The sequence below is a fragment of the Choristoneura fumiferana genome, chromosome 18, assembly GCF_025370935.1.
Source record: "Choristoneura fumiferana chromosome 18, NRCan_CFum_1, whole genome shotgun sequence".
Classification (NCBI taxonomy): Eukaryota; Metazoa; Arthropoda; class Insecta; order Lepidoptera; family Tortricidae; genus Choristoneura; species Choristoneura fumiferana.
The window spans coordinates 10,047,251-10,072,504 of record NC_133489.1 but is presented as its reverse complement, the minus strand read 5'-3'; the positions used below and the strand labels follow the sequence as shown (position 1 = coordinate 10,072,504).

Sequence of the window (25,254 nt, the reverse complement as noted above, 5' to 3'; positions counted from 1 at the left end):
AAAACTAATTATTTTTAAAAGTCGCTGAACTTATATTGTTCAGTTTGACGAGTACAATCTATGTTTTCATTATTTACCCGTGTTACAGGCCACACCCGGTATATATATTTCGGGGATCTCGGAAACGGCTCCAACGCTTTCGATGAATGGTATGTAAGGGTTTTCGGGGATGGAAAATATGTCTAGCTTGGTCTTATCTCTGGAAAAACGCTTCTTAACGAGTTTTAGCCCGAGCTTTGCTCGGTCACCCAGGTACTAATATTTTAGTCGTGGTAGCTTAGTGGTTTGACCTAAGTTCAGAGGGAGAGCCTACGAAGACTCGAGCCCGAAATTGCATCTTTGAGTTTATCGAAATTTTGTGTGAAATTGTACATATAAACTAAGTAACTTCGTCCGCTATGAATTCATTTATCGCTATCCAGGAACTATGAAATTTTCCGGGATAAAACTATTCTAGGACTCAAACAATTTCCGTACCAAATTTCATATAAATCAGTTTCATTTAAACGTACACACGTGAAGAGGGTCTATTGCCCACTACTGAGTGGAACGTGTAGGGCGGAGATGGCGACCAAATTTAGGTACTTATGTAGCTTGAACTGGTGAATCGTCATACTAAGTACAGCGCATATTTTTATGTTCGTAGAAGATAAGCCCTGGCTTTGTGCTAAGCTAGGATATATGATTACTTCCATTTGCACACAAATTTCGAATTAAATACCACAGAAAATCACTGTGAATAATTGTACACGACACTTCAGTCTCGGACCCCCGGGTAAAGGTAAATCCCTGGATGATCAACGTCAGGCATCATGGGATTTTAATGGGGCTAATTTGGCTTCATTGGGATTAAAATGTGACTGGACCTTATTTTGTTGCCTCGAAGCGTTTTTAATTTATTTACGCATTTTGCTCCCGCCGCCGTGTTTATTGCAAATATACCGGGTGAGCCCTTTAATAGGAGCAAATAATTAACACATAGACCGCACTCATCCAACTGAACGACATTAGTTAAGCGAATTTTAAAAATACCTAATTCGTTTTTTATTTCTATTACACTGTAAAGTTTATTTGAAGAAGCAATGTAAAGTAACATTTTTGATTTTTGTAGCGTGACATGTGACGTCAATGCGTAGTGTGATGTCAATACGGTATTTGACAACTCCTGATTTTGCCATATCTTAATATTATTATGAAAATATAGATAAACAGATAGTGTGCGAAAAGAAAATTTAAATCGGTTGAAAATTGGATTTATAGTGATTTTTTGAAAAATCTATATACCTGTCTCTTTCTCAAACGCTTTTCTCTATGCATCAAGTATGGCGGTACTGGCGTGTGACGTCACATGCCAGTATGTCTTTCTCTGTCTAATCTTGAATTTCAAACCTTTATAACTTTGTTATTTGTAAAGGTAGCTTAAAAATTGTTTTTCTATTCGATAACAGGCATTGTGTAGTTTTAATTTATAAAACATATACAAAATAGTCAAATACCGTATTGGGCCCTAGAGTGATGACATTGATAATACAATTTAATTTGTATGAAAAAGGGAAAATGTAAAGACTCAATTATTTTTTTAAATTCGCTGAACTAATGCCGTTCAGTTTGACAAGTACGATCTATGTTTTAAACGTTTGCTCCTGTTAATAGTAGAAGATCCGTTTAAGATCGACCTTCACCGAACTGGTTAATGGATGAAAAGTATTTTATATTAAATTAAATATGTTAATAAATATATTGCAAGTGGGTTGCCTAAATTGTTGTCAGAATTAAAAAAAAACCTTTTTGTTTAATTCATAGGTGAAGTCATGATTTTCACGAATAAATTTTAATACTAATCGAAAGTGTGAATCCTATAAAATGTATAAACATACCGCTGGGTTGTCTATTTTGCGCGTGGCATAACTACAGGTTGGCAGGTTTAAATCAATTCTAGTTTTTTCCCCCATTTATTTAATAAATTTATCTTATATCGCATATGCGCTATTTCACTGCAAACATGATTGTTTAGGGTAACCTTGCTGCAGAATCTGGTTCGAATTTGCATGACATGTTGTACTTTCTTTTTTTACTTCTGACTATAATTTTTTAGACAACCCCCCTATAAATATTTATTTTTGTAATTTAACTACAAAACTAAAAAGCGGCTTTGACAAGACATCTGTACTCCACATTTCATTGATATACATCTTGTAGTTTCGAGTAAAATGCCTGTGACATACGGACGGACGGACAGACAGACAGACGGACTTGACGAAATTATAAGGGTTCCGTTTTTGCCATTTTGGCTCCGGAACCCTAAAAAAGGGTTTCATATGCACTTATTACGTTGTTAAAGCTAAAGACCGTGCTTGCTTCTGTCCATGTGGAAGAACAAACGTGTTAATAAAAACTATTAATTCCCTATTTGGGCCAATCAACTTTTTTACCGACACTTTGGGCGTCTCCTGCGTTACCAAAACTGTCTCTGGCGTTACCAAAAAATCGTACTTCCAACAAGATATGTCACGGTTTAATAGGTTGAACTTACGTAGGATGGCATGTATTTATGTACACCATCTATTAAATTACAGAAAAAACATGTTTACTTACAAAAATCTGCAATTGTTTGATAAATTTCGCGGACAGATTAGTGTCGGTAAAAAAGTTGATTGGCCCATTTCATGGTACTTGCGCAATCTTTCTTTGTAGTGCGTGTACCCGCTAAGCACGGTATACTCGTACATCTGTCAGTTTTCGCTAAGTATTTGATCGCAGTGGGTAAAGATGAACGCTGACTGGTTTATAAAATACTTAATGCTTAATGATAACGTAGGTACTCGTATTTGTTTCCGTATCGAGTGAAAGCTATACGCATCTGTCAGCGAGCAATATAATTTTAATGGAACGCTAAAATGAACAGAATTTAATATTTTCCTCTCCTAAGTGAAAACATCCCTATCCCATTTCCGTCCAAATTCCAGAATTCACATTATAATTTTCTTTATACTAGCGGTTGCCCACAACTTCGCTCGTGTCCCGTGGAAACTTTATTATTTTTTCATTTGGTTCAGTAGTTTTATATTGATTAAGTATAAATAGTAGACTAACTCTAGGCCGCGACTTCGTTTGCCAAGAATTCGTTTATAGCTATACCATGAGAACTACGTCCCTGGGATAAAAACTATCCTAAGTAAGTTCTTTTTAGGGTTTCAATATATTTTCATACCAAATCAAAGTCAAAGTCAAGTAGGTATAGCAAGGCAGTCAAGTATGAATGTTAAAAAATCTATCATCGTTTTAGAAAACAAAAAGAAACCGGAAAGAAACTCAGCGAGGTATATTTATTCAAGTTTCATCTAAATTGGTTCAGCAATTCAAGCGTGAAGAGACAGACAGACAAACAGATAGACAAACAGACAAAGTTACTTTCACATTTATGATTTTAGTATGGACGGATTACCTATCCCATTCATGCTAACAAAAATAAACACACAAACAAACAACGTTTATGTGTAGATATATTTTATTCTGACTTTAATAAGAACTTAATATCTTCGTAAAAGTATTTTTTTTAATAAATATTTCATTAAATACACATTAAATACAAAGCGAGAGTTCCCTGGTCAAACCCAATAAGTCGAAATAATTGACAGTTGAAAAAATAACACTATAGAAGTTTACATTCGAAATTTTTATGAATTATTAGATTGAGTTATTGGGTTGACCAGGGAACCCTCGAAAGGCAGTATTCATGAACAATTCACTTAACTTGGGTTCAAGCAGAACAGATACCTAACAGCAAGACAACTGAATAAACACTTTTACAAAAGTTTTCCGTCTGTTTGTCTTTACCTTAAAGATTGAGTAAAAAGCGTAGGCAAAATGGAGAAGTTTCTTTACAAAGGATTGTTCTTTTAATTATACAATGTTGAACATTTAGCAGTCAAAGGTAGGTAAATAAGAACTTTGAAGTTACTTATGTAATTAATTTGGCTGATTAAATTACCATGTAGTTGCGCTAATGCAATACAAACCTACAATAGGTAAATTACAAATCGGGTACCTAAATATGCAATAGGCACAATAACTATTATAAATTATATTATGTTTATAATGATATATAATCCGAAGCTACATTAGTGCCCTTTTTTCTGATGGAGGAACTGATAGAAAAATGGTTAAGCACTTACTTGGTGGACTATATGTACTTACATCGAACAGTTTACTGCTTTATCCTCCGATTAACTCAATGAGGGCTATCGCGAATGAATTCGCCGCTAGAGGCGCTAGTGTAGCGTGAGGTCTCCGAAATGTCAAATCTCATAGTGTTTGGGTGAGCTACGCGGGTTTATTTATAATAAGATTTTTTTTGTGAATATTTTGCATAACCTGAAATTAATTATGGAAATTATGCGTTACGGGGCAATGAATGTCTGTGTTTTGAGACAGTTTTGTCTTTCGGAAACTTTTGTCCTCCCTTTTTTTCCGAACAAAACGGGACTTAGGCAACACTGTGGTTGCTGGATATTTTTATGATACGTTTTTAAGGTGTTTTAAATATGATTTTAATCTAGACTTTATTTTAACGCCCGTAATAACAGACTCTGAAAGCCACACTTAAAAACCTCACGCAACAGTGCGCCATCTAGTGAGACAAAAAACGATAGCCCTCATTAAAAGAAACCCCGAAGTCTGTGCTGATCTTATTCTTTTAATTAATATTTTAACAAAGCCTTACGGCAAATGGTTTGTGTTAAATTAATTTGAAAATAAAACTTTGATCAAAGCAGCCAACTAGAAATATTAACATAATAATTTTATATTTTTTAATAATCTACATACATGTAACCCGAATGTGCTTTCTTTCTAACGTTTTCAAACGTGGCAATTTTGCATAGTGATTCAACAGTAGACAGTACGTCCAGAATTAAATTAGTTTGTAACCCCCAACGCAAAACAAAAGAGTATTATTAAGTTTAACGTGTTTCTGGGAGTCTGTTTGTGGCTTTGTAAAATTCAATAAGCCTCGTTACAATCGCTGCAGCCGTTATAATCGTATTACATAGACTTTTACTAGTTGTACCTATGCCTTGCGAAGTAAAAGCTTGCTCCAGTCGGATATCGTCATAAAATACACCTATTTATGTTTACCAAATTTCAGTCTATACCTTCAGTGATTTATGCGTTGTCTTCTAGTTAGACACACTACTCTTCTAAAAGTAGGTATATGTAGATTTTTAGCAATAGGTGGAGGGTTTTTTAACTATTGTTTTGACCATATTTTCAATCTTATATTTCCTGTTGCTGTAGCAGTTTTAGGATTGGAAGTGAACCGTGCGAGGCCGGGGGTGCATAGACAACGATTGGCCTCCTTGTTGTTTGATTTGCTCGGCCTGCTTGCAGTGGCAACTCATAATTCCACTCCGCCGCCTCGCTGTTCTGTCCGTTGCTCATTCGTGTTTGAGTTCCAATGTAAGTTCACTCTATATTACTCTATGCATTCCTTTAATTACGCAGAACGTGTAATAAATTAGAGACTAAATTCAATAGCTACGTACAGCCTTGTACAAGACTTTGAAGATGAAGTTGCTAGATTTATTTCTAGGCTTGAAACTAACATTTGACACCTCGTTCCTCGTACATAACCAGCACTGGAAGGGGCCAAATACTTCCTTTGTATTGTAGGTAATTTGGACACTTTTTAATGTCAAGTTAGGTCCCGGGAAATGGGTAAGTATACGATGGCAAGTGCAGCGAAGGGGAGTGTTAGATACAACTGCGTTCACAATGCGCGAACCGAGCGAGCGAAGCGAACGCGCGGTGGCAGCGGCCGGTGGGGCTCTAGGACCTAATTACTTTTATACTAAATGTAATACTTATCAGTTGAAATTAATAAAGCTATTTAATAATGTAATGTAGTAATTTAAATGATGGAAAAAAATGTGAAGATAAATTTGCTGTCAAAAGAAGTTTTTTACTTGAAAATGGAATTAGGTTGCTTTATTGTTTCATCACAGACGGTACGAGCTACTTAGCTAGACTTCATTTAATTTAGAATTGGAGGCCACAGCAACATTGTATTGCGGCTCGTGAACTGTAATCTCTTTACAATTTGTACTAGAATAACATTTGACGACACGCAAATAAAGTGGCATTACAACAATTTTATTTTGCGGCTCCCAGACTGTTGTACTGGACTATTTGCTAGGTAAGAAATAGTTGACCAGACGCAATACAATGTTGCTGTGGCCTCCAATTCTAAATTAAATGAAGTATAGTTAAGCGAGTATCGTTGCAGTATTTAAAAAGTTCCCATGCGATTTGCTCGTTGAACCGCCCACTTAGTCGGTTAGACTTGTTTCACAAAATAATAATAAATAATAACAATATAACACTCCCCAAACCGTCTAGGGACAGACATACATAATGAATCCCCATACGTATTTATCATGAAAACTAACAGTACAGCAAAATTGCAAAAATAAGTTTAATTTAAAAAAAGTTTTCAACACGAGTTTTTTTGTGAACTGTACTTGCAATGTCAGCGGAGTTTTATACATTTACCAAATTTCAAGTCAATCCGAACTCTACAAGTGGAAGTTTGTACCTAATAAAAGATAGTACATGTATGTATAGTATAGTTTTATAGTATACACTATATATAGTATGCACTTTAGTAAAAAACGGAGCAAGTAGAGAAACCTACTTCATCTATCCTTCTTCTTCTGCTCAGCATATGTGTGTCTACTGCCGCTGGACATATGCATCTTCCATCGATTTCTATTTCCATCATCTATCCTATCCTATCAAAAGTTTATCTGCTATTTTTAGTAGGTACTATCTTATTATTTATTTTATTCGACTGGATGGCAAACGAGCAAGTGGGTCTCCTGATGGTAAGAGATCACTACTGCCCATAGACACCTGCAACACCAGGGGGACTGCAGATGCGTTGCCAACCTAGAGGCCTAAGATGGGATACCTCAAGTGCCAGTAATTTCACCGGCTGTCTTACTCTCCACGCCGAAACACAACAGACTTAGAATGAAATAGCCAACCCCAATGAAATACTGCGCAGCGACAGCATCTAAACTTGCTTGCCTGATTATTTAACTTACTGCAGTTACGATCACACAATCCATTGGGTCAGCTGAACCGTCCGGGCGCAATGCGGAAACACGGCTCAATAAGTCAATCCAGTATTTCAGTGAGTAATGGCTCAGCACGCGATATCTCAGCCGCGTAATGTGACCCGCTTTTCATATACCTAACCTAACCACTGCTGCTGACAAATACACAGAACAAAATATCAGTTAGCAAGGTTTTTTTTTGTTTTTGTAAATGCTAATGACGAAGACGAAACACCCAAACCTTACCCATTGAACACAGATCCGTATGCGGCATTTATATATAAAATTAATCATGAATAGTAAATCAATGATGGTAAAGCCGCAGTTTCACGGCGGATGCAGGCAGCTTCCAACCGAAGAAACTGGAGGTCTGAGGGGGAGGCCTATGTCCAACAGTGGACGTCCTACGGCTGATTATGATGATTAAATCAATCGACGCAATAAATAAAGTGATTTACTCCAATTTGCTACACAAAAAAAACATTACTATTGTTCCGGAAAATATTGCTCTATGATTTCATACTGTTTCAGAATAAGTACTTAGCAAAATACATAGCCCCAGATATCGGAACGGTGACTTAGCACCTCCGAGGTGGCGGCCAGACGCGACGTAAGCGTGACGATTGCAGCCGTAAGCCGTACGGCGCGCTGCTTGAGGTAGGTAGGTACACTAATTATGCCGATGCGAGGCGATACCGCTATGCTACCGTACCGATTAGTGTGCAGTATGTAAATTCATACGAAGAATACTAAACGGCCTGAAATTAAGCGGCAAGGTACCGTTGTACCTAGACACACACAATACTTTGGATTCGGTGAAAACATCGAAATAAATGAAACCTTTAAGTCCCATTTTTGCTTCCTAAGGTGAAGCTCCCCGCCGCGGGCATTTCTTCACCTAAATAATTTATTCCCACTAGGCCCATTGGTGACAGACGGCAAAGATACGTGACCCGATCAACGATGCTTATACGTAGGGACAAATTTGTCCTAAACACGGTGAGTTCAAAGGGAGAGACCTCGGGCTTGAATGCCTTAGCACATTCAGTATCATAGTCGCCTAATGTGTACAGAGCAGGGATGGTAAGAGCTCTGTAACCGGAACCCAAACTATCGGGTATTTTTTTAATTTAAAACCAGATCAGCGATCGACCTCTTGCTCAGTCGATGGTAAGTGTAATGTAGATGAAGCCGAAGATATTGAAGCTACTGCAGATGTAGTTAGTTCTGAATGCAAGTACTACTCAGAATTGAAATATTCGATGCATACATATGATTCTCACTTAGGTAACTTGGTGTAGAATAGAATAGCACCTTGTCAATCTCCCTGATTAACAATACATGGCACTCTGTGTGACTTGTGAGTGGCTTGATGCAATTATTTTGGTGCAGTTTCAGACTTACGAAATAAGACAAAGCAAATGAACTTGTGAAGTCGGAAACTGAACAATAATAACTACTTACTAATTTAAAAGGTAAATGATTATTGGACCTATTAAATTGAAATTTAGTGTACCTACTTATGAATAAAATAGGAAAAACTAGCACTCTCAATTTTTCTTCGCGGTGGAAAGTCCGCGAATTGAAAAGAGGGGAAGTGGATGCTCTAGAGATGTGGTATGATGCCCGAGAGACGCTTGGGACACCATGGACGGAATTCTGCACCAACGTCCATACTCCAGGAGCTTAGCAACACGCAGCATCTATAGATTGCAGGATTTTGGTCATGTCTCAAGGCGGCATGTGGACTCCATAGAGCGGGTGGTGGTGCAGATATGGGTGAAGGAAACCCGATCACGCGGCAGGTCACCTATGCGTTTGACTAACCAATTGAAAGGCGCTGTAGTTTCCGCGTATCTGATAATGGCAGACAGTCTGCCAACAGAGAGATATGGCGGGAGAGCGTGTGGAGAGCTGTGTTCACCTCTACCACCAACGTAGACGCTTTAATGTGACCACGACCTCTCTGCCTAGAGCAAAACGATAAAGAATAATGAGAATAGCGTGTCGTACGAATAATTAATATCATGTCTGCTATTCTTTGGAGCAGTGAAAAAATCGAACTACTACATAAATCTACGCAAACATAAGATACAGTTATCAATAAAAACCGGCCAAGAGCGTGTCGGACACGCCCAAAATAGGGTTCCGTAGCCATTACGAAAAAATCAAATAATATTTTTCTAAGGATTTCGTATTGTGTAATGAATCTTCCAAGTTTAGGTATATTTTATATCTCAGGCTGCTATTTACTCTTAAACTACTAATAATTCTCAAACAATCTTAGCCGCTATAATTTTCCTTATAAATTTGATATAGGTATTTCCTAACATTCAGAATTTTTTCAAATTTTTCCACCCAACAGTTTAGATTTTAGAGGGGGGGACGCTCGATTTCAATGAAAATTTGCACTTTAAACTTGAATCACTGAATAGAAAAATTGTCTTAGCAACCCCTCAATGATTTTAAAATACCTATCCAACGATACCCCACCATATAGGGTTAGTCAAGAAAAAAAAATCACCCCCACTTTATGTCTATGGGAGGTATCCTAAAAAAAATTTTTTTACTTTTTTTTATTGTTCCACTGTCGGCGTGACTGATATGTATATTCATGTCAAATTACAGCTTTCTAGTACTAACGGTCTCTGAGCTTACCCGCGGACGGACAGACAGACAGACAGACGGGCAGACATGGCGAAACTATAAGGGTTCCTAGTTAACTACGGAACCCTGACAAATTAAAACTAGATTTTGTTTTTCGCTCAAGTTTCCTTACTAATACTTGTAATATTGCCCTCGCCTACAATAACGTAATCCCCGCTAAAGAAACGCGGTGTCTCGTCCCGAACTTGTAGCACGTATGTTTTCTTCTTGTTTACGCGAGGGACGGCAGCATTGCTTCAACAGGTAGCTATCTTTACTTTATTTCCTTGCACCCTGTAGGCTTGCGACGCGGTCGATGGGCAGTATGAGTACTTTTTGCGGCTCTTAATGTATGAACTTATGAATTCATGTCGATCTAAAGATAAAATAACGCGATGGAAAATGCTTTTAGGAGACAAAGAAGGTCCACAAGTATGTGGCTCAATGTCAGATTCCATAATAATATAATAACAAATACTTTATCTGTCAGTTCAAATCGGTTCCGCCAAACGCGAGATAATCGCGGGATACATACATTCACATATAGGTCAAACTGAGAACCTTCTTTTTTTAAGTCGGTTAAAATACCAAAACCTTCTCGTAAATGTAACAAATACTTTTCTGAAAACCGCATCAAAATCCGCGGTTCAGCCAAATGCGAGTTAATCGCGGACAAACACATACATACCGGTGAAACTGAGAACCTCCTTTTCGACGACCGGATGGCTAAGTGGTTAGAGAACCTGACTACGAAGCTTGAGGTCCTGGGTTCGATTCCCGGCCGGGGCCAATATTTGTATGAATAATAAGAATGTTTGTTCTTCGGTCTTGGATGTTTAATATGTATTTAAGTATGTATTTATCTATAAATAAGTATGTTTATCCGTTGCCTATTATCCACAGTACAAGCTTTGCTTAGTTTGGGACTAGGTCAATTGGTGTCAAGTGTCCCATGATACTTACTTATTTATCTATTTATTTTGAAGTCGGTTAAAAAGCTTTAACATGCAAGATGCCTGAAAACAAAAGTTTTTAATGAATAATTAAAACTTTTCTTACAAGCCTACAACACTTCTAAAGTTGAACTGTTAATATAAGTCGGAGCTAAACAACTTCCACATAGAAAGCTACACAACTAACTACCTGTAACTTTAACAGACTATAAATATTCACTGAACCAGAAAAAAAAGTTGCTAGTATTTTGAATTTCTATGAAATAAAATGTATACCGATGAATAAATAAATAATGTAAATATCATAGGACAATTTACTCCAATCCCAAACTAATCAAAGCTTGTACTATGGGTACTAGGCAACATTTTTTATTAAACATCCAAGACGTGAGAACAAACACTTATTTTTCATACAAATAATGTCTGCCCCGACTGGGGATTCACAGTCGGTCCTCTAACCACCAAGCCATTCGGTCGTCAAGATACTTGTAAGCGCTCCAGAGCGTCTGTGCAGCCTGGCATCACCTTATCTGCAATCGCCATCGCGCCGCCGTGGAAATGTCAGGGGAACACAGCAGCGAACGAGCCAATGACATTCTTCACAAGCAGAAATTACCCTATTTAGCATAGCAATACAGTTAACATTAAACACTTTCTGGAATTTCTCAAGGTAACGAATAACACAATACTTTTAAAACATGTAATATTTATTGCGCTACCACAGTGATAAATCAAAATATGTTTTTTGTGCGCTTCCTACTGAATTGTTTGATCGAAGTCGGTGCCACGCCCAATAGGTATTTTGTCGGTAAGGTAGTCGACACAGTCTCCACCTTTTTAGAAGTTGGTTAAAAGTAGGGAGATTCCAATCTCGCCTACTTTATACAATCGCTATAAAAGTTCGCATGCAAGATTAAAATCCAACTCAGTTCCCAGAGCATTTTTCCGAAGCAGGTTTCGCATTTCTGAAAAATATACTTAGGTAGGTAGTACTTCGCAAAGATCTGAATAGTTCTTATTACAAATTTACGACACTTTATAGGTTGATTTCAAATGTGTCTCTAGGTACAAAATACTATTAATGTGCATTAACAGAAAGCATTTACTTATTTAAATCAGATGGCTTGGAAATGCAATCCAAAACTCTGCTTTGAACAGTTGTAAAACTAATAAATGTCAATAGTCCCAACAGTTCAAAATAGTTGTGTTTAATTAAGGCTGAAGCGAAAACATTTTGTGGAAGCTAGTTCTGCTGACCTGTTTTTTTCACGTATACGAGTACAGTTAAATTCATTGAATACGTATAATAATATGATAGTACACCAGGAGCTTTCATTATAAACTATGCAAACACTGATTTTCCGTATTCAAAGGAAAAATCTTATTGAACAAAATGTCGTTTTTAACCGACTTCAAAAAAGGAGGAGTTTCTATGTTCCAATGTTTGTATTTTTTTTAATGTATGTTCAGCGATTACTCGGTCAATTGTGGACCGATTTTCAAAATTCTTTTTTTATTCGAAAGTATTCTTCTGAGGTGGTCCCATTGACACCAAGTCAAGATCTGATGATGGGATCCTAGGGAAATCAAGAGCAAACCTCAAAATTTATAGGCACACCTATGGCGATTTTGGCATTTTTAGCATTAAGACAAGCATTTACATTCAGAAAGTATCACTTGGTAAACTGGATCTGATGAAGAAGACCGTAGATGGCCAATGGAACTCGTCAAAGATAAGTAATGCTCTCGCGTTTATAAACGATCATGATTACTAAACCAAGATAAGCGACTAAGAAGAAGCTTTAAGTTAATGATTCTTTCGACTTGATCTGATGCTGAAGCCGGAAGGTAGGCAACGGAACTCTGTTATAAAACAACGTAACTAAGCCGTGTTTGGGCTTAATGGAATCGTTGTGTGATGTACTATGGCTACAAATCACTAAAAAGTGAGAAATAAAGAAAATTTTTAACAAAAAAGTAAAACCGACTCCAATACAATAACAAAAATGGAACCGACTAAAAAACTCATGAAAATATTTTTCTAGGTAGGTACCTACTAGCTCGAAGTCGGTGACTCAGCACGACCCAGCAGTAGTGATTGAAACCCATAGTATGTAGGTGAGGTAGACGACTATTGTTCCACTCCTGCTGGCTCGTGCTGAGGCACCTAAAAAAATATTTTCATGAGTTTTGTAGTCGGTTCCATTTTTGTTATTTTTTTTGGAGTCAGTTTTACTTTTTTGTTAAATATTTTCTTTTTAATTTAACATCACATCACATAATATAAGTAATTAATGTAGAAGTACCTACCAGTTTTACATTCAATTTCTACAGAACATGTTAGGTACGCCTTTTTCTGTAACTTTTTGAAATAGAAGAGCAGTACAAAATTGGCCTTGAAGTAGTGACATTTAGTTTCCCTGCGCCACCGAATAAAACATTATTAAACACCAGTACGCCCACATAGTATTGCTGCGTGTGCAATAAAATAAAAATAAACACATCAGGTATTTAACCAGGTTCTTAAGTGCCCCAACACACGCAATGATAACCTCTTTTAAGGGCGGATATAGGTACGCTTAATGAAAAATTCAAAAATCACATATCCACTTAATAATAATATTCTTGTACTTGTCCGTTATGAGCTTTGTGCTCATTCAATGATAAAATATCCAATGTCCCGTAGTTAATCAAGCTTCTGATGTATATAAATATTTTTCTTTTTCATAAATCTCCCATGTAGCATGAAAAGAAAACGGAGATATATTCCTTTGAAATTTTCCCTTAAATATTGATGTGGGAGTAGAGTGGGTAGTGCTGTGTCTGTGGAGTATTCGAATAGTTTAGAGAATGCAAAGAGAGTAAAAATTTGCTAGTTTATTTTTAAGGCAACGTTGCTTAGGTTTACAAAGGGAAATACAGACAGTCTAATTTCCAGCTCTTTTTATACACCTGCTTGTAAACCTGCTCGTTTTTAACACTACAGTCTTATTTGCTATCTACATTGGTCTTGCTGTCTGTACCTACCTACGCAACCGTAGCTACCTATATCTTAACGAGGAACATTTATCTTCATAGATTATTTTAATAAGAACAATCATGTATGTAGTTTTTATTATACACAAATCAGGTTATAAAATGGGAGTGATTTATGAAAGTATCCGCCATCTCGTCTTCAATGCAGGATGGATTGTATACTTTTTTTAAGGATATGGCCGCAGAAGGAGTATCACGCTTTGCAGTATTTAAATGCTTCGAAACTCAAGCAAGAGCATAAGCTATACAAATCGTTGGGTAGGTATCTTTAGAAGTATTGTTGCTTCATCTTACGAGCCTACGTCCCTGTGATAGCTTTGATAGCCAGATGAATGTAAGTTTGCTTTCAATTTGAAAACTGTATTTACCTAAAACATGATGTTTTGAGCAAATACAAAGTGAAGTAAATTCACAATCATTGGGTAAGTATATGTCGAGTTAAACGATGTTTATTTAAGCATATTTCTCTTGAATGTAGAGGTAGGTACATACGAGTACTTTCACGCACACATATAATTATAGTGCTATAGTAATAAAGATTTCATGAGTTGGTGCAACTGCAGCTGGTTTTGTTTATACGAGTAAACCAATACAAACCAAAAAAAATACCCACTTCAATAACTTTTATAAATTAAAGTAATTTACAATGAGTGAAATGATTTTAGAGTTCAATTTTCATGTCCATGTTCATTTTTTCCAGAATTAGAATTTTTATTTGCATTAAATACGGTATACATGTATAAGTAAATAGGTCGGATAACAATATTAGTTGTTTCACGTATTTAGCCATAATACAAAAAAAAAACTAAACAATCAATAAAGTAAGTAATTGAAAAAATAAACAAAAAACATGGTTATCATTTTTGTCATTATGGATGAGATGGGAGGGGTTAACAAAATTAAATAATTTATTGAATCAGGCGTCAATTTGCGGAGGTCCATAGATATCAAAGAATTTGAGGTCGCGGGTGAGCAAAATATTTGCTTATAGTTCTTTAAAAATTTATAGGTAGGTATCGTAAAAGTTGTCGTTTACTTTTAAGTACTTAAGTTTTTCATACAAAGTGACGCTTTGCCAAGTTGGCAACAATATAGCTTTGAATTCTTTTACAAGTAAAGCGGATGCAAAGTTCACTCTACTAAAATTGAATATAAACAGTCCATACTTAATGCATTTCACATGAAAACGAAGCTGCATTATAATAAAAACCAAGTGTGCCATATTAAGTTATGTTACGTATAACTTTCATAAAACAGACATTTATTTTCAACAATGGAAACAAGTCAACTATTTGCGAATTGAAAGCACTTTAAAAATGGTAATCCCTGAAAGCGGATGTGCGAATATTACATCCGTAAAAAATAATATGGTAAATGGATCTGAATTTTAAAAAATAAATATGTAGTTTTACTTCATGTTACTTTCAAATCGAATAAATTGTGTAAATTCATGTTACTTTCTTTATTTCAGGTATTTCATTTTATAGTAACTGGTAATAGGGGTGCGAAATGGCACCCGACAGGGTTCTTCTAAATTTAATATCCCCACTGCAGTGTCGCTCCTGTAGTGTTGGTTTTTTATGGTACGGAACCTCAAAAAGAAAAAACGGAACCCTTATAGGATGACGTTGTCTGTCTCTGTCCGTTTGTCAAGACCCTTTTTGACAGGAACGCGTGGAGGTAGAGTCATTTGAGGTAAACGTACGCAAACACATACATATCGGACAGAAATGTATGAGATTGCGTACACTACTCACCCACTGCGTACGTTTACCACACATGACTCTGTCAATCTTAAATTAATATTGGATACTCAGATTTGCCTCGTTGAAACAGTGAAAACTTCTATAACTAACTTCAAGCAACCAACTTTGTATAATATAATCATTAAAAAGGAGGTTTCCATAGGAATTGTCGTAACTGGAAATTTGATAGGAAGGTAGCTCTTATAGCACAACCAAAAAGAAGTCTGATAATCTTATTTTGTTATGTCTGTGTGTTTATGTCAGGTACCATCTATTTTATTAATTTTGACTAAATCACGCGTCTTCGTGGATGGCACTAGTTATACCTACCTACAAATTTGTACGGAACCTTCGGTGCGCCAGTACAAATCGCACTTGGCGGGTTTTTTAACGTTGGTTTGACATACCGCCGTTTGTATTGATATTTATCATGTACTTATCATGAAATGCCCCTGTTTTTCTTTTCCGCAAGTCTTCATAAAAATTATTCGTTTTTGTTTCTATTCATAGAAAGTTAGTTAAGAAATAGCTGGTTGCGGTTTGGCGTCGCGGCCGCCAGGTGGTTCAGTTGTCATCGCGAGATGCCAACGAGATGGATGGGGCCGAACCGCGCCCGCCCTCGCCTTATATTTTTATTACCCCACCAGAACAAGAGGAATCTGAAATCGGTACCCGGCTGATTTATGCCGCCGGCGTTTAAACAAAGAGTTAATTCAAACGGATGTGTTTAGGTAAGCCACGTATGAATTGCCGGTGGCATACAGAACACAAAGCTATTTTTATATGGTTAACTTGTTGCTGCGCGGTTTGAAAAATAAAATTATTCCTGCGAAACGCAATTAACATTATTCAACACTAGCTGTTGCCTGCGTCTCCGTCCACGTAGAATTCGTTAACGCTATCCCGCGGGAATTGTGCATTTTTCCGGAATAAAAACTGTCCTATGTCCTTCCCCGGGACTCAAAATATTTGTGTACCTAATTTTATCTAATCCGGTTCAGCTGTTTAGACGTGATAAGGTAACAAACAAATAAACAAACAGTCTTTCTAACTTTCGCATTTATAATCATCATCCCAGCCTATATACGTCCCACTGCTGGGCACAGGCCTCCTCTCAGAACAAGAGGGCTTGGGCCATAGTTCCCACGCGGGCCCAGTGCGGATTGGGAACTTCACACGCACCGTTGAATTGCTTCGCAGGTTTGTGCAGGTTTCCTCACGATGTTTTCCTTCACCGCAAAGCTCGTGGTAAATTTCAAATGTAATTCCGCACATGAATTTCGAAAAACTCAGAGGTGCGAGCCGGGGTTTGAACCCACGACCCTCTGTTTGAGAGGCGATAGGTCAAACCACTAGGCCACCACGGCTTTTACTAGGCCACCACGGCTTTTAACTTTCGCATTTATAATACATAAAATAAAATATTATCGGGATCTAACGTTAACGAATTGAGTTTTAATTTGTCTTTGTACATTCTTACGTACCTACAATACATGTTTTTTACTACATAGCTTTTTCCTGCTTCTAATAATAGAACAATAGAGCTTGGACTTACCAATTGCCTTTCCTATAAGGAAATTACTTCTTAACATTGTTTATGTTATTCAATTACTTTTCAAGGTTGCATTCTGTAAAATGTATCCTCATAAGTCATACATATAGTTCATAATAGTAAGCTGCAGTGGCGTGGCATCGTAATAACTGAATTTCCACCGGATTGTCTACACATTTTTCATAACGTATTTTTCGTGAGTATGGCAAAGATTTTGTATACTTACTCCGAGGAATTGCATCTGAAGACATTCCTAATTTGCGCTCTCCGTGTTGCCTAACGAAAATGTTTACTCCACGCCACTAGCAAGCAGGTTAGCTGCAATCAGTGAAGTCACATTTCAAATTGAGGAAATAACAACCGTATGACTAAATTGATCGTTACTCGTGCGTTTATGTTATAATTAGAAAACAGGTGAAGCATTTTGTCAATCATTAGGGAGCGGTGTGCGCGGCCCGGCGGCGGCGGCCGGCCGTAGCGCTGCGGCAGTCGGGAGAGACGCGCGCTACGCAACGCGCGACACCGCGCGGCATCGCGCGACCCGTAGACGCGCTACGAACACGCGACACTTGCCACGCCGGAAAAACATCACAACTAAGTGAAAATTTCGGTTGACTAGCCAATTTTAATTACGATCTTGGTATTTTTGAAAAATAGTGTAGATTATTTTGTTTCTTTAAATGTGGTAAAGGTTAAACTTTCATACACCGGCACTGCTAATTTAATTTATTTCATTTTCACTTGCGATCTCTTAATTTATATTTAAATTGCATTTATAATATACTGTTTAATATTTTACATAAATAGGACTTATGCTACTCAGCCCACTGAATTAATCCCAGTACTTATTATGCCGCCCGACAGGACGCATGAATAAACTTACTCGTTTAATTTACATTTCTCAGAATAGGACGATGCCGAGTAACTCATTATACGATGTTACTAATAGACCTATACTAAGTACAAGTGTTGTGCTCATGAAACCGGAACCAGGAGTTATTAACATTTTTTTACCTAGCACCTATTCAAGATTACTCGCAGTACTTCTTTTAATCCTATATAGCCTTAGCTAAAGTCTATCATGTTCGCAATCTTAATTATGCCATCTCAAAAAGTAATTACTGCCGATATGAAGTGACCATCGATTCTCAAATATTAACAATCTCCTTGCAGTCAGGTAAAAAATAAATACCGATCGACAGCAACACGTGGCCGTTGTTTGTTCTCTTCGTTTGAAACCGTGATCAGACACACAGACTCCTCATTAAATTGTTATAACAAAATATGAAGGAACATATGGAAAAGATGTTTGAGAAAGTACATTTTGAACCGTCGGCGGGAAGTATCGAAGTAAAGTTACGAGTAGTAAAGAAACGCAACGCTGAATGTGCTGTGTGCAAAAATCATGAAAATAAAAATCCATTTACAAAAATACTTTTTTTGAATTTTAAATGAAGCTTATTTATTTAATGTTTTAATTTTTCGTAATAAAAGTCAATAAACTATGTTGAAGTTACGTTAATTAGCTACGGAATAGTAGGGCTTTTTCAGCCTAAATCAAAAACAGCGTACAAGCTAAGAGTAAGGGGAGGGGGGGGCTCGATTTTAATGAAAATTTGCACTTTAAAGTTGAATATTTCGCAAACAAATCACTGAATCGAAAAATCGAAAAACCGCGCAAAGCCCCTAATGGTTTTAAAAGACCTTTCCAACGATACCCTACGCCATAGGGATGGATGAGAAAAAAAAAACACCCCCAGTTTACGTCTATAGGAGGTACCCTAAAAAAAACATTTTTTTTAATTTTTATTGTTCCATTTTGTCGGCATAGTTTTTTTTTTACATATTATCCGTGCAAAATTACAGCTTTCTATCATTGATAGTCCTTGAGCAAAGCCGCGGACGGACAGACAGACAGACGGACATGGCGAGACTGTAAGAGTTCCCTTTTTGCCATTATGGCTCCGGAACCCTAAAAAAACACAATTTTACCATTAATGCGTCTTAATAAATGGTTTACCTTTTGTTTGACAGATTCTTTTTCTGAATTATTATAATAACGCTACCCTTCAGTTTGCGTCTACCCTTTAGGATTCTTGAGCCAAGAGCTTCAACAAGCAATAACTTGGGCTTCTATCTCAAAAGAAATTATCTGGTATAATATGTGAAAGTCGGATTCAACCAAGACATTAGCCGAAAAATTTTCTGCAGAATTTGATACCGAATTCTTTTAATAGGGACTTCCATAAAAGGTATTTATCTACCAAGGCATTGCGGCCTAAGCTCAAAGTATCCAAAAGGAGCTTAGAGCGTCACAAACTTTCTTGGAACGCTATAAATCTCACTAACATAGCAACATAGCAAAAATGAAACTTTTATGACTACTACTTTGTCCGTGAAGCCTAAGTAATCCTCGACTAAGTAAATATCTACTCTACGTACTGTTTTTATTACATATCAATATATATTAAATTTGTCTTGAGTCGTTTTAATTGCTCTTTAGTACCTACTAAAATTAATTTGTACCTTAGCATCTTAGTACTTACCTATTTTAAGATTTGGAAAATTCTGGAATCGTGGTCGTCACAGATATTGCCAACTCAATGTCAGCCAAAAATCTGAGATAAAATTCAGTTTCTCCTTCACTCTGAAATAACTTTATGTTCCGATTTCTGACAAATAACTTAATAGTGTGTCATGTGGTTATAGCACTGCAAACATATCGTCAACATATTTGAACTTTCAGTACCTATTAATTTAAATAAATATCATGGGACACTTGACACCAATTGACCTAGTCCCAAACTAAGCAAAGCTTGTACTATGGATACTAGGCAACGGATAAACATACTTATATAGACAAATGCATACTTAGATACATATTAAACATCCAAGACCCGCGAGCAAACATTCGTATTATTCATACAAATATCTATCCCGGCCGGGAATCGAACTCGGAACCTCAAGCTTCCTAGACAGGTTCTCTAACCACTTGGATTTCCGGTCGTCAAAATTTTAGGTAAGTACTTTGATTATTCTAAATCAAATCCAGACTTATATTATAAATGCAGTAAAAAAAGTGTGTATGTTTGTCCGTCTTTCACGTCGAAACGGAGCGACGGATCGACGTGATTTTAGGCATAGAGATTGTTTATGGGCCAGAGAGTGAGATAGGCTACTTTTTATTACGTAAAAATGCACAGTTCCCGAGGGAACGGCGCGCGATAACCGAATTCCACGCGGGCGAAGCCGCGGGCAAAAGCTAGTGAAAATATAAAATTCACTGATCGAGACCAGTATAGAATCGCAAAAAAGTTAAATTTGGTTCACATCAAAATAAGCAAAATTTAAAACTAATTATAACAAAAAATTACAATGTCAAACCTACAGTTTATGCTTCTCGGTATTAAGTTCATACTCAGAATATACATATTCAGAAATTTAATAATAAATGAACAGCTCATATTCAGAATCTAAATATTCAGTAGACACTTTTGAAGTTAATTAAATTAATTGTCACCAGCCTCGGCGCCGTCCTAACAGGATGTAGCCCCATGTTCGTTTGGGAATAATTTAAAACCTTCAGTAGCCCAAGACCGCACATTCTTAAAGACATGCATATTAGACCACCGCGGTTGGTGACTAATCAGATGGCTGTCATAAGTTACGTCCGAGATTACTGGAACATTATCGAAGGACCACTATGCATTCGAATATGACGACCGAGCCCACAAGTTGGGGGTGTGGCTGAACCTGTCGCACACTAGACCACCGTCATGCACCAAGTATGCGGCTGCTTTTGCAGTGCCACCCGGTAGTGACCTCAAAATACTACCTACCAATTATATAGCCCAAGTGTGTAACAAGTTATAATATGCACACACAGGGGTGATCTTAATTCGCGAGTTAACCTGGTGAAATTACCTACGCCTTGTACTTTATCAGGCAGTCATTTTAGTCACGATCTTGCACGACTCGAGGTTCTAAAATCGTTTCAAAAGCGGTTGCAGTCTCGGGAGACATCTCGATTTGTCTGGAGTAGGCTGTACAGAAAAAATAGTTTTTTTTTTTTAATAAATTACTTTTTACTTCGCTATGCTCAACAAAATTTCATAACTCTTAAGTCATACGGGTTAAAACTATGTCCAGTGCAATGCAGTGTGGAGGTTTTTTAACCTGAAAAATATGAATTTACTCATCTCAAATATGAACTAGTCTGTATTAGATGTAATGGGAACCCAAACTCTGAGTTAATAAGGGAAGACGAGTGAATAGTGTTTGTTGAAGTGCACCGCAGTGCACGGCATGTAGGTTGCCAGCGGCATGGCGGGCGCGATCCGGACATTCTCCACATACAACGAGCCGGAGCCATCTGTGTCCTCGGTAAGTTGCCTTTAATCATTGGCATTTACTTATTTTTACTTGATTCATCCTTTAAAAGATGGTAGGTTTTAAACGCGCGATTCCGAAACGTGTGTTTTGAGATTCAAGGGATACGAACTTGGTGTACTCGTATCTACACTATTCCAACGCCCGCTTGTAGTATGTATATTCGGCGTGTCTTGATTTCTGAAACGCATGTTTTTAGAGCGCGCTTGTTTATACACCCAAGGTGTACCAACTCATAAACTCCTTATTAAACTGACGGTTATACCAGACATAAACTACAAAACCCTTTAGCACAATTCCCTTGTTTAGCAAAGTATAGGTACGTATCCACACTATGCGTATCAAATAAAGTAAAATTAAACAAACCAAATGAAAGTCTATACGAGTAAAAGAATGGAACATTTACTTTGTAAATTCCACGAATTTGTAGCATTATTTCTTGTCTAATATTTTCATTTTGTCAAATTTAGCTAAGAAAATTGTTTTTTGAAGTCAATGAACCCAACGAGGTTACACGAGAATGAAATTTAATTAAAATCTTAACCAAAAGCAGATCTAAGTACCCTTGATATCCATTACGATGTACGAATGGTTACGTAAGTACCCACCAGAGTTTTCGGAAAGCCAATTAACTTCTGCTTCGAGTAGGCAATCGGTATAATGAAATCAGACGAGCGTCTGAAGCGTTTGTGATACGTCCATTGTCAAGCGTGCGTGAAACGAGCCCTTGATTGTGGTATTTATCCGTATACTGGTTAATGTGCGATCGGATTTTCGTTAAAATTGTGGTTAACAATTTTCTTAATTAGTTCTTCTTTATTAAATGTCTTGTAATAAAGAAATAATTTATCCTTTCATGTCCATTTAATTTGTTGTAGGTACATTAAGACTGAATAGGTAGATCTGAAAATAAATTATTAATAAAAAAAAAAAAAAAACAATTTTATTTAAGAAAATTATTACAAGCTAAAATCTATACAAAAAAAAACAGTAAAGAAAAAGTTGTCTTTCACTTTAAACAAATCAAATCAAATCGTTTATTCAGTAAATCCCAATGGGTTTTTTAAACTTTTCGGAAAGACCATCATTGCCAGGAAAAATGCGCAGCAAGAAACTTGGCAAGAGTCACTTTTTCAAATGTAATACTTTAAAACTACAGTATACAACCTTACCCAAACATACAGTCAAAAAAATGAATAGGAACCAGTACCAAACACATTCTAAGCTTACACTACAAACGTGTAAATTTAATCAAATTTTACATTTATTTTATGAAAAACACGTGGAAAATAAAAAATATGAGCAACCTTTGAAAATAAAATCATGTTTAAATAGTTATTGCCAATACAAATTACAAGTACACCAAAACAAAGCAATATTTTGAAAAAACATTAATTACGTTTACGATATCACTATGTTAACAAGATATTCAGTATTTATAATTTGATTAAAACAAGTTAGATACATAGTGAAAATTTTCCTAGGCATTTTGATTGGGGATATCCTATTTCATGATAAAATAAATTTACACCGGTTCCATCAGATCACGTGTTTTACCGGTGTAAAAAATTATGATAGTAAATTAAATATTTATTTTAAACAAACTTGGTGAATGCAAGTCATTAAATTTGCCTATAATAAATGATAAAATTAAATGACCTGCCCATCACGAAATATGAATCTGATAAGGGATGAAGGTTTTACGAACGACTAACGCTTTGGTTACATCACACGACTATATAATACAGTTCAATACTAGTACAACTTGAGACAGTAACAGACAAACTGGCTGATGTTGAGACAGAATCAGGTGTTAGTTTATAAGTGCCCAATAGGTGTAGTGATCCTATGAAGAGAAATGACCTCAAACCACGTCACACAGGTAAGCCGCGGTCGGCTACATTATCCCCCGCTATGCAATTCCCTTTTGTCGTGCATTTCACCAATGCACCGAATTAGCAAGTGAATTGATTAGATCTCTTACCTCAACTTGCGTCAGTTGACACGCAGTAAATACTTTCTGGTATCAATACGCCAGGAACATACATTATATTCGACGGATAAAATCATCGAAGTGCTTGTCGGTTTATTTCTTACAATTCGTCTTTAAGCCAAGCCAAGCGAATTAGCTCGGTGAGGTGGCAATGGGCATTGGGGCATTGGGGCCGAAAAGTCCTTAAAATGGAAACCGCGGATCGGCAAGCGCAGTGTAGGACGACTACCAGCGAGATAGACCATGGGTCTTCAAACTTTTTGACTCAAGGGCCACACTGCACTTAATGTAATTCGTGCGGGCCAAGACTTTGGCTGGTCATGGGGGTAATACATTAGTTAAGTAGACTTAGTCTGCAGGGGGTACCTAGATACGAGTAACGCATAAGGAACGCACTTGGTGTTGATTATATTCATGAGTGGCTATCTATGATTATGACCAATTACCGTCAGTGGCGAGTCTTATAAAACTAATTACTAGTTACTTGTAGCTGTATAAAATCGGACCCTATCGCGGGCTGGACCGTGGGCTGTTCCGCTTTCTTTCCGCGGGCTGGATTAGAGGGACTCGCGGGCTGGACTTGGCCGCGGGTTGTAGTTTGGCGACCCCTGAGATAGAGGGATGGCCTGGTTAAAACCGCGGGTTCACGGTGGAGTCCAACTGAAGCAACTGGGGTTTATGGGGGAGGTCTATGTTGAACAGTGGACGTCCTACGGCTGATATAATGACAATGATTTTAATTCATCTGTACGTAGTTTTAATTCCGCAAGCAATAGAGGTGTGACTTCGCAAACAATTATTTATTTATACCTGCAAAATAGCAAGATTTCTCCCGGGACGCGGTGATAAAAGGCTCCGCGCGTCATCTGCGGGGAACGCTCGTTTAAGACCAGGGAAATTATTGTTTTTCAGCGAGTTGAGAGTGCGTTGAGAGTGAGCCGTGTTGGAATTCTAATTTAGAAACTAGGTAGGTACAGTCGAGTTCACAAACTTATCAGCAAAAATTTGATTAAAAATATCTGAACACGCTTCTACGCCGTCGGTCGCCGTCGTTAGTCGTGTTCAGATATTTTGATCAAATTTTTGCAGATAAGCTTATGAACTCGACTGTACATTTACATTTTGTGATGAGTTTGTATAGAGAAATGTACATAGAGCAAAGCTATTTGTAGTTTAATTACTATTGGCCCTGAGATAAACCTATATAGAGCTAAATGACTTAGGTATATTATTTTGATGCCCACAAGTCCCACAACCCCTACTTAACTTATCTTTCTACCCATACAAGGAATTGATCAATAGAGTAGGAATCTAATTAAAAAAAACACCAAACACTGCACAACCAGTAATTGCCGCACTTGATCGGTCACAAAAGCTGAACAAGCCGATAATTAAGATTAATATAGATTGTAGGTGTTTAATCATTCCTTGTCATAGTTAATTACCTACTCATTTGTTGTAATGAAGAGTATTACTCTTTACTAAGAGTATCTCTCTTTGCTTAAAGCAAATACCTGTTAATTAAATAATTAATGTAAATTAATTATACCTGATCTTAATTTTAATAACTAACTAAAATAGCTATGTTCTATATAATAAAAGGTAAACTATCACTTAAATCTAGGACTACTCGAAATATTTGAATAAAGTTATGACTGTGATACATTAATAAGTCACGTCATAATAGGTAACATTGATTAATATTACATATGCATAACTCAAACATTTGACTTAACCCGGAAGCTCAAATAACAATTAGATAATTTTAAGTACTTCCCGCAAGAGACAAACGTCAATTTAATATTTAATGTAGAATTTCATTGGG

At 36.9% G+C, this 25,254-nt stretch overlaps 1 protein-coding gene across 10 annotated transcripts in view; it reads left to right on the top strand.

Annotated features, from left to right (window-relative positions):
- The window catches only part of dcma (decima), a 182,943-nt gene that overhangs the window by 130,440 nt on the left and 27,249 nt on the right, over positions 1-25,254 (top strand). Inside the window, exons 1-3 of one of the 10 annotated variants that reach the window (XM_074101515.1) lie at positions 17,503-17,657; positions 19,923-20,066; positions 21,197-21,430. The exons of 2 other annotated variants lie outside the window; for them this stretch is intronic. In XM_074101515.1, coding sequence (XP_073957616.1) covers positions 21,371-21,430 — 60 coding nt within the window. In that variant the 5' untranslated portion in view covers positions 17,503-17,657; positions 19,923-20,066; positions 21,197-21,370. Of the gene's footprint in view, positions 1-17,502; positions 17,733-17,768; positions 20,067-21,196; positions 21,431-25,254 lie in introns of those variants that run through there. 7 more of the 10 variants (XM_074101513.1, XM_074101519.1, XM_074101511.1 and 4 more) reach the window with 7 other exon arrangements.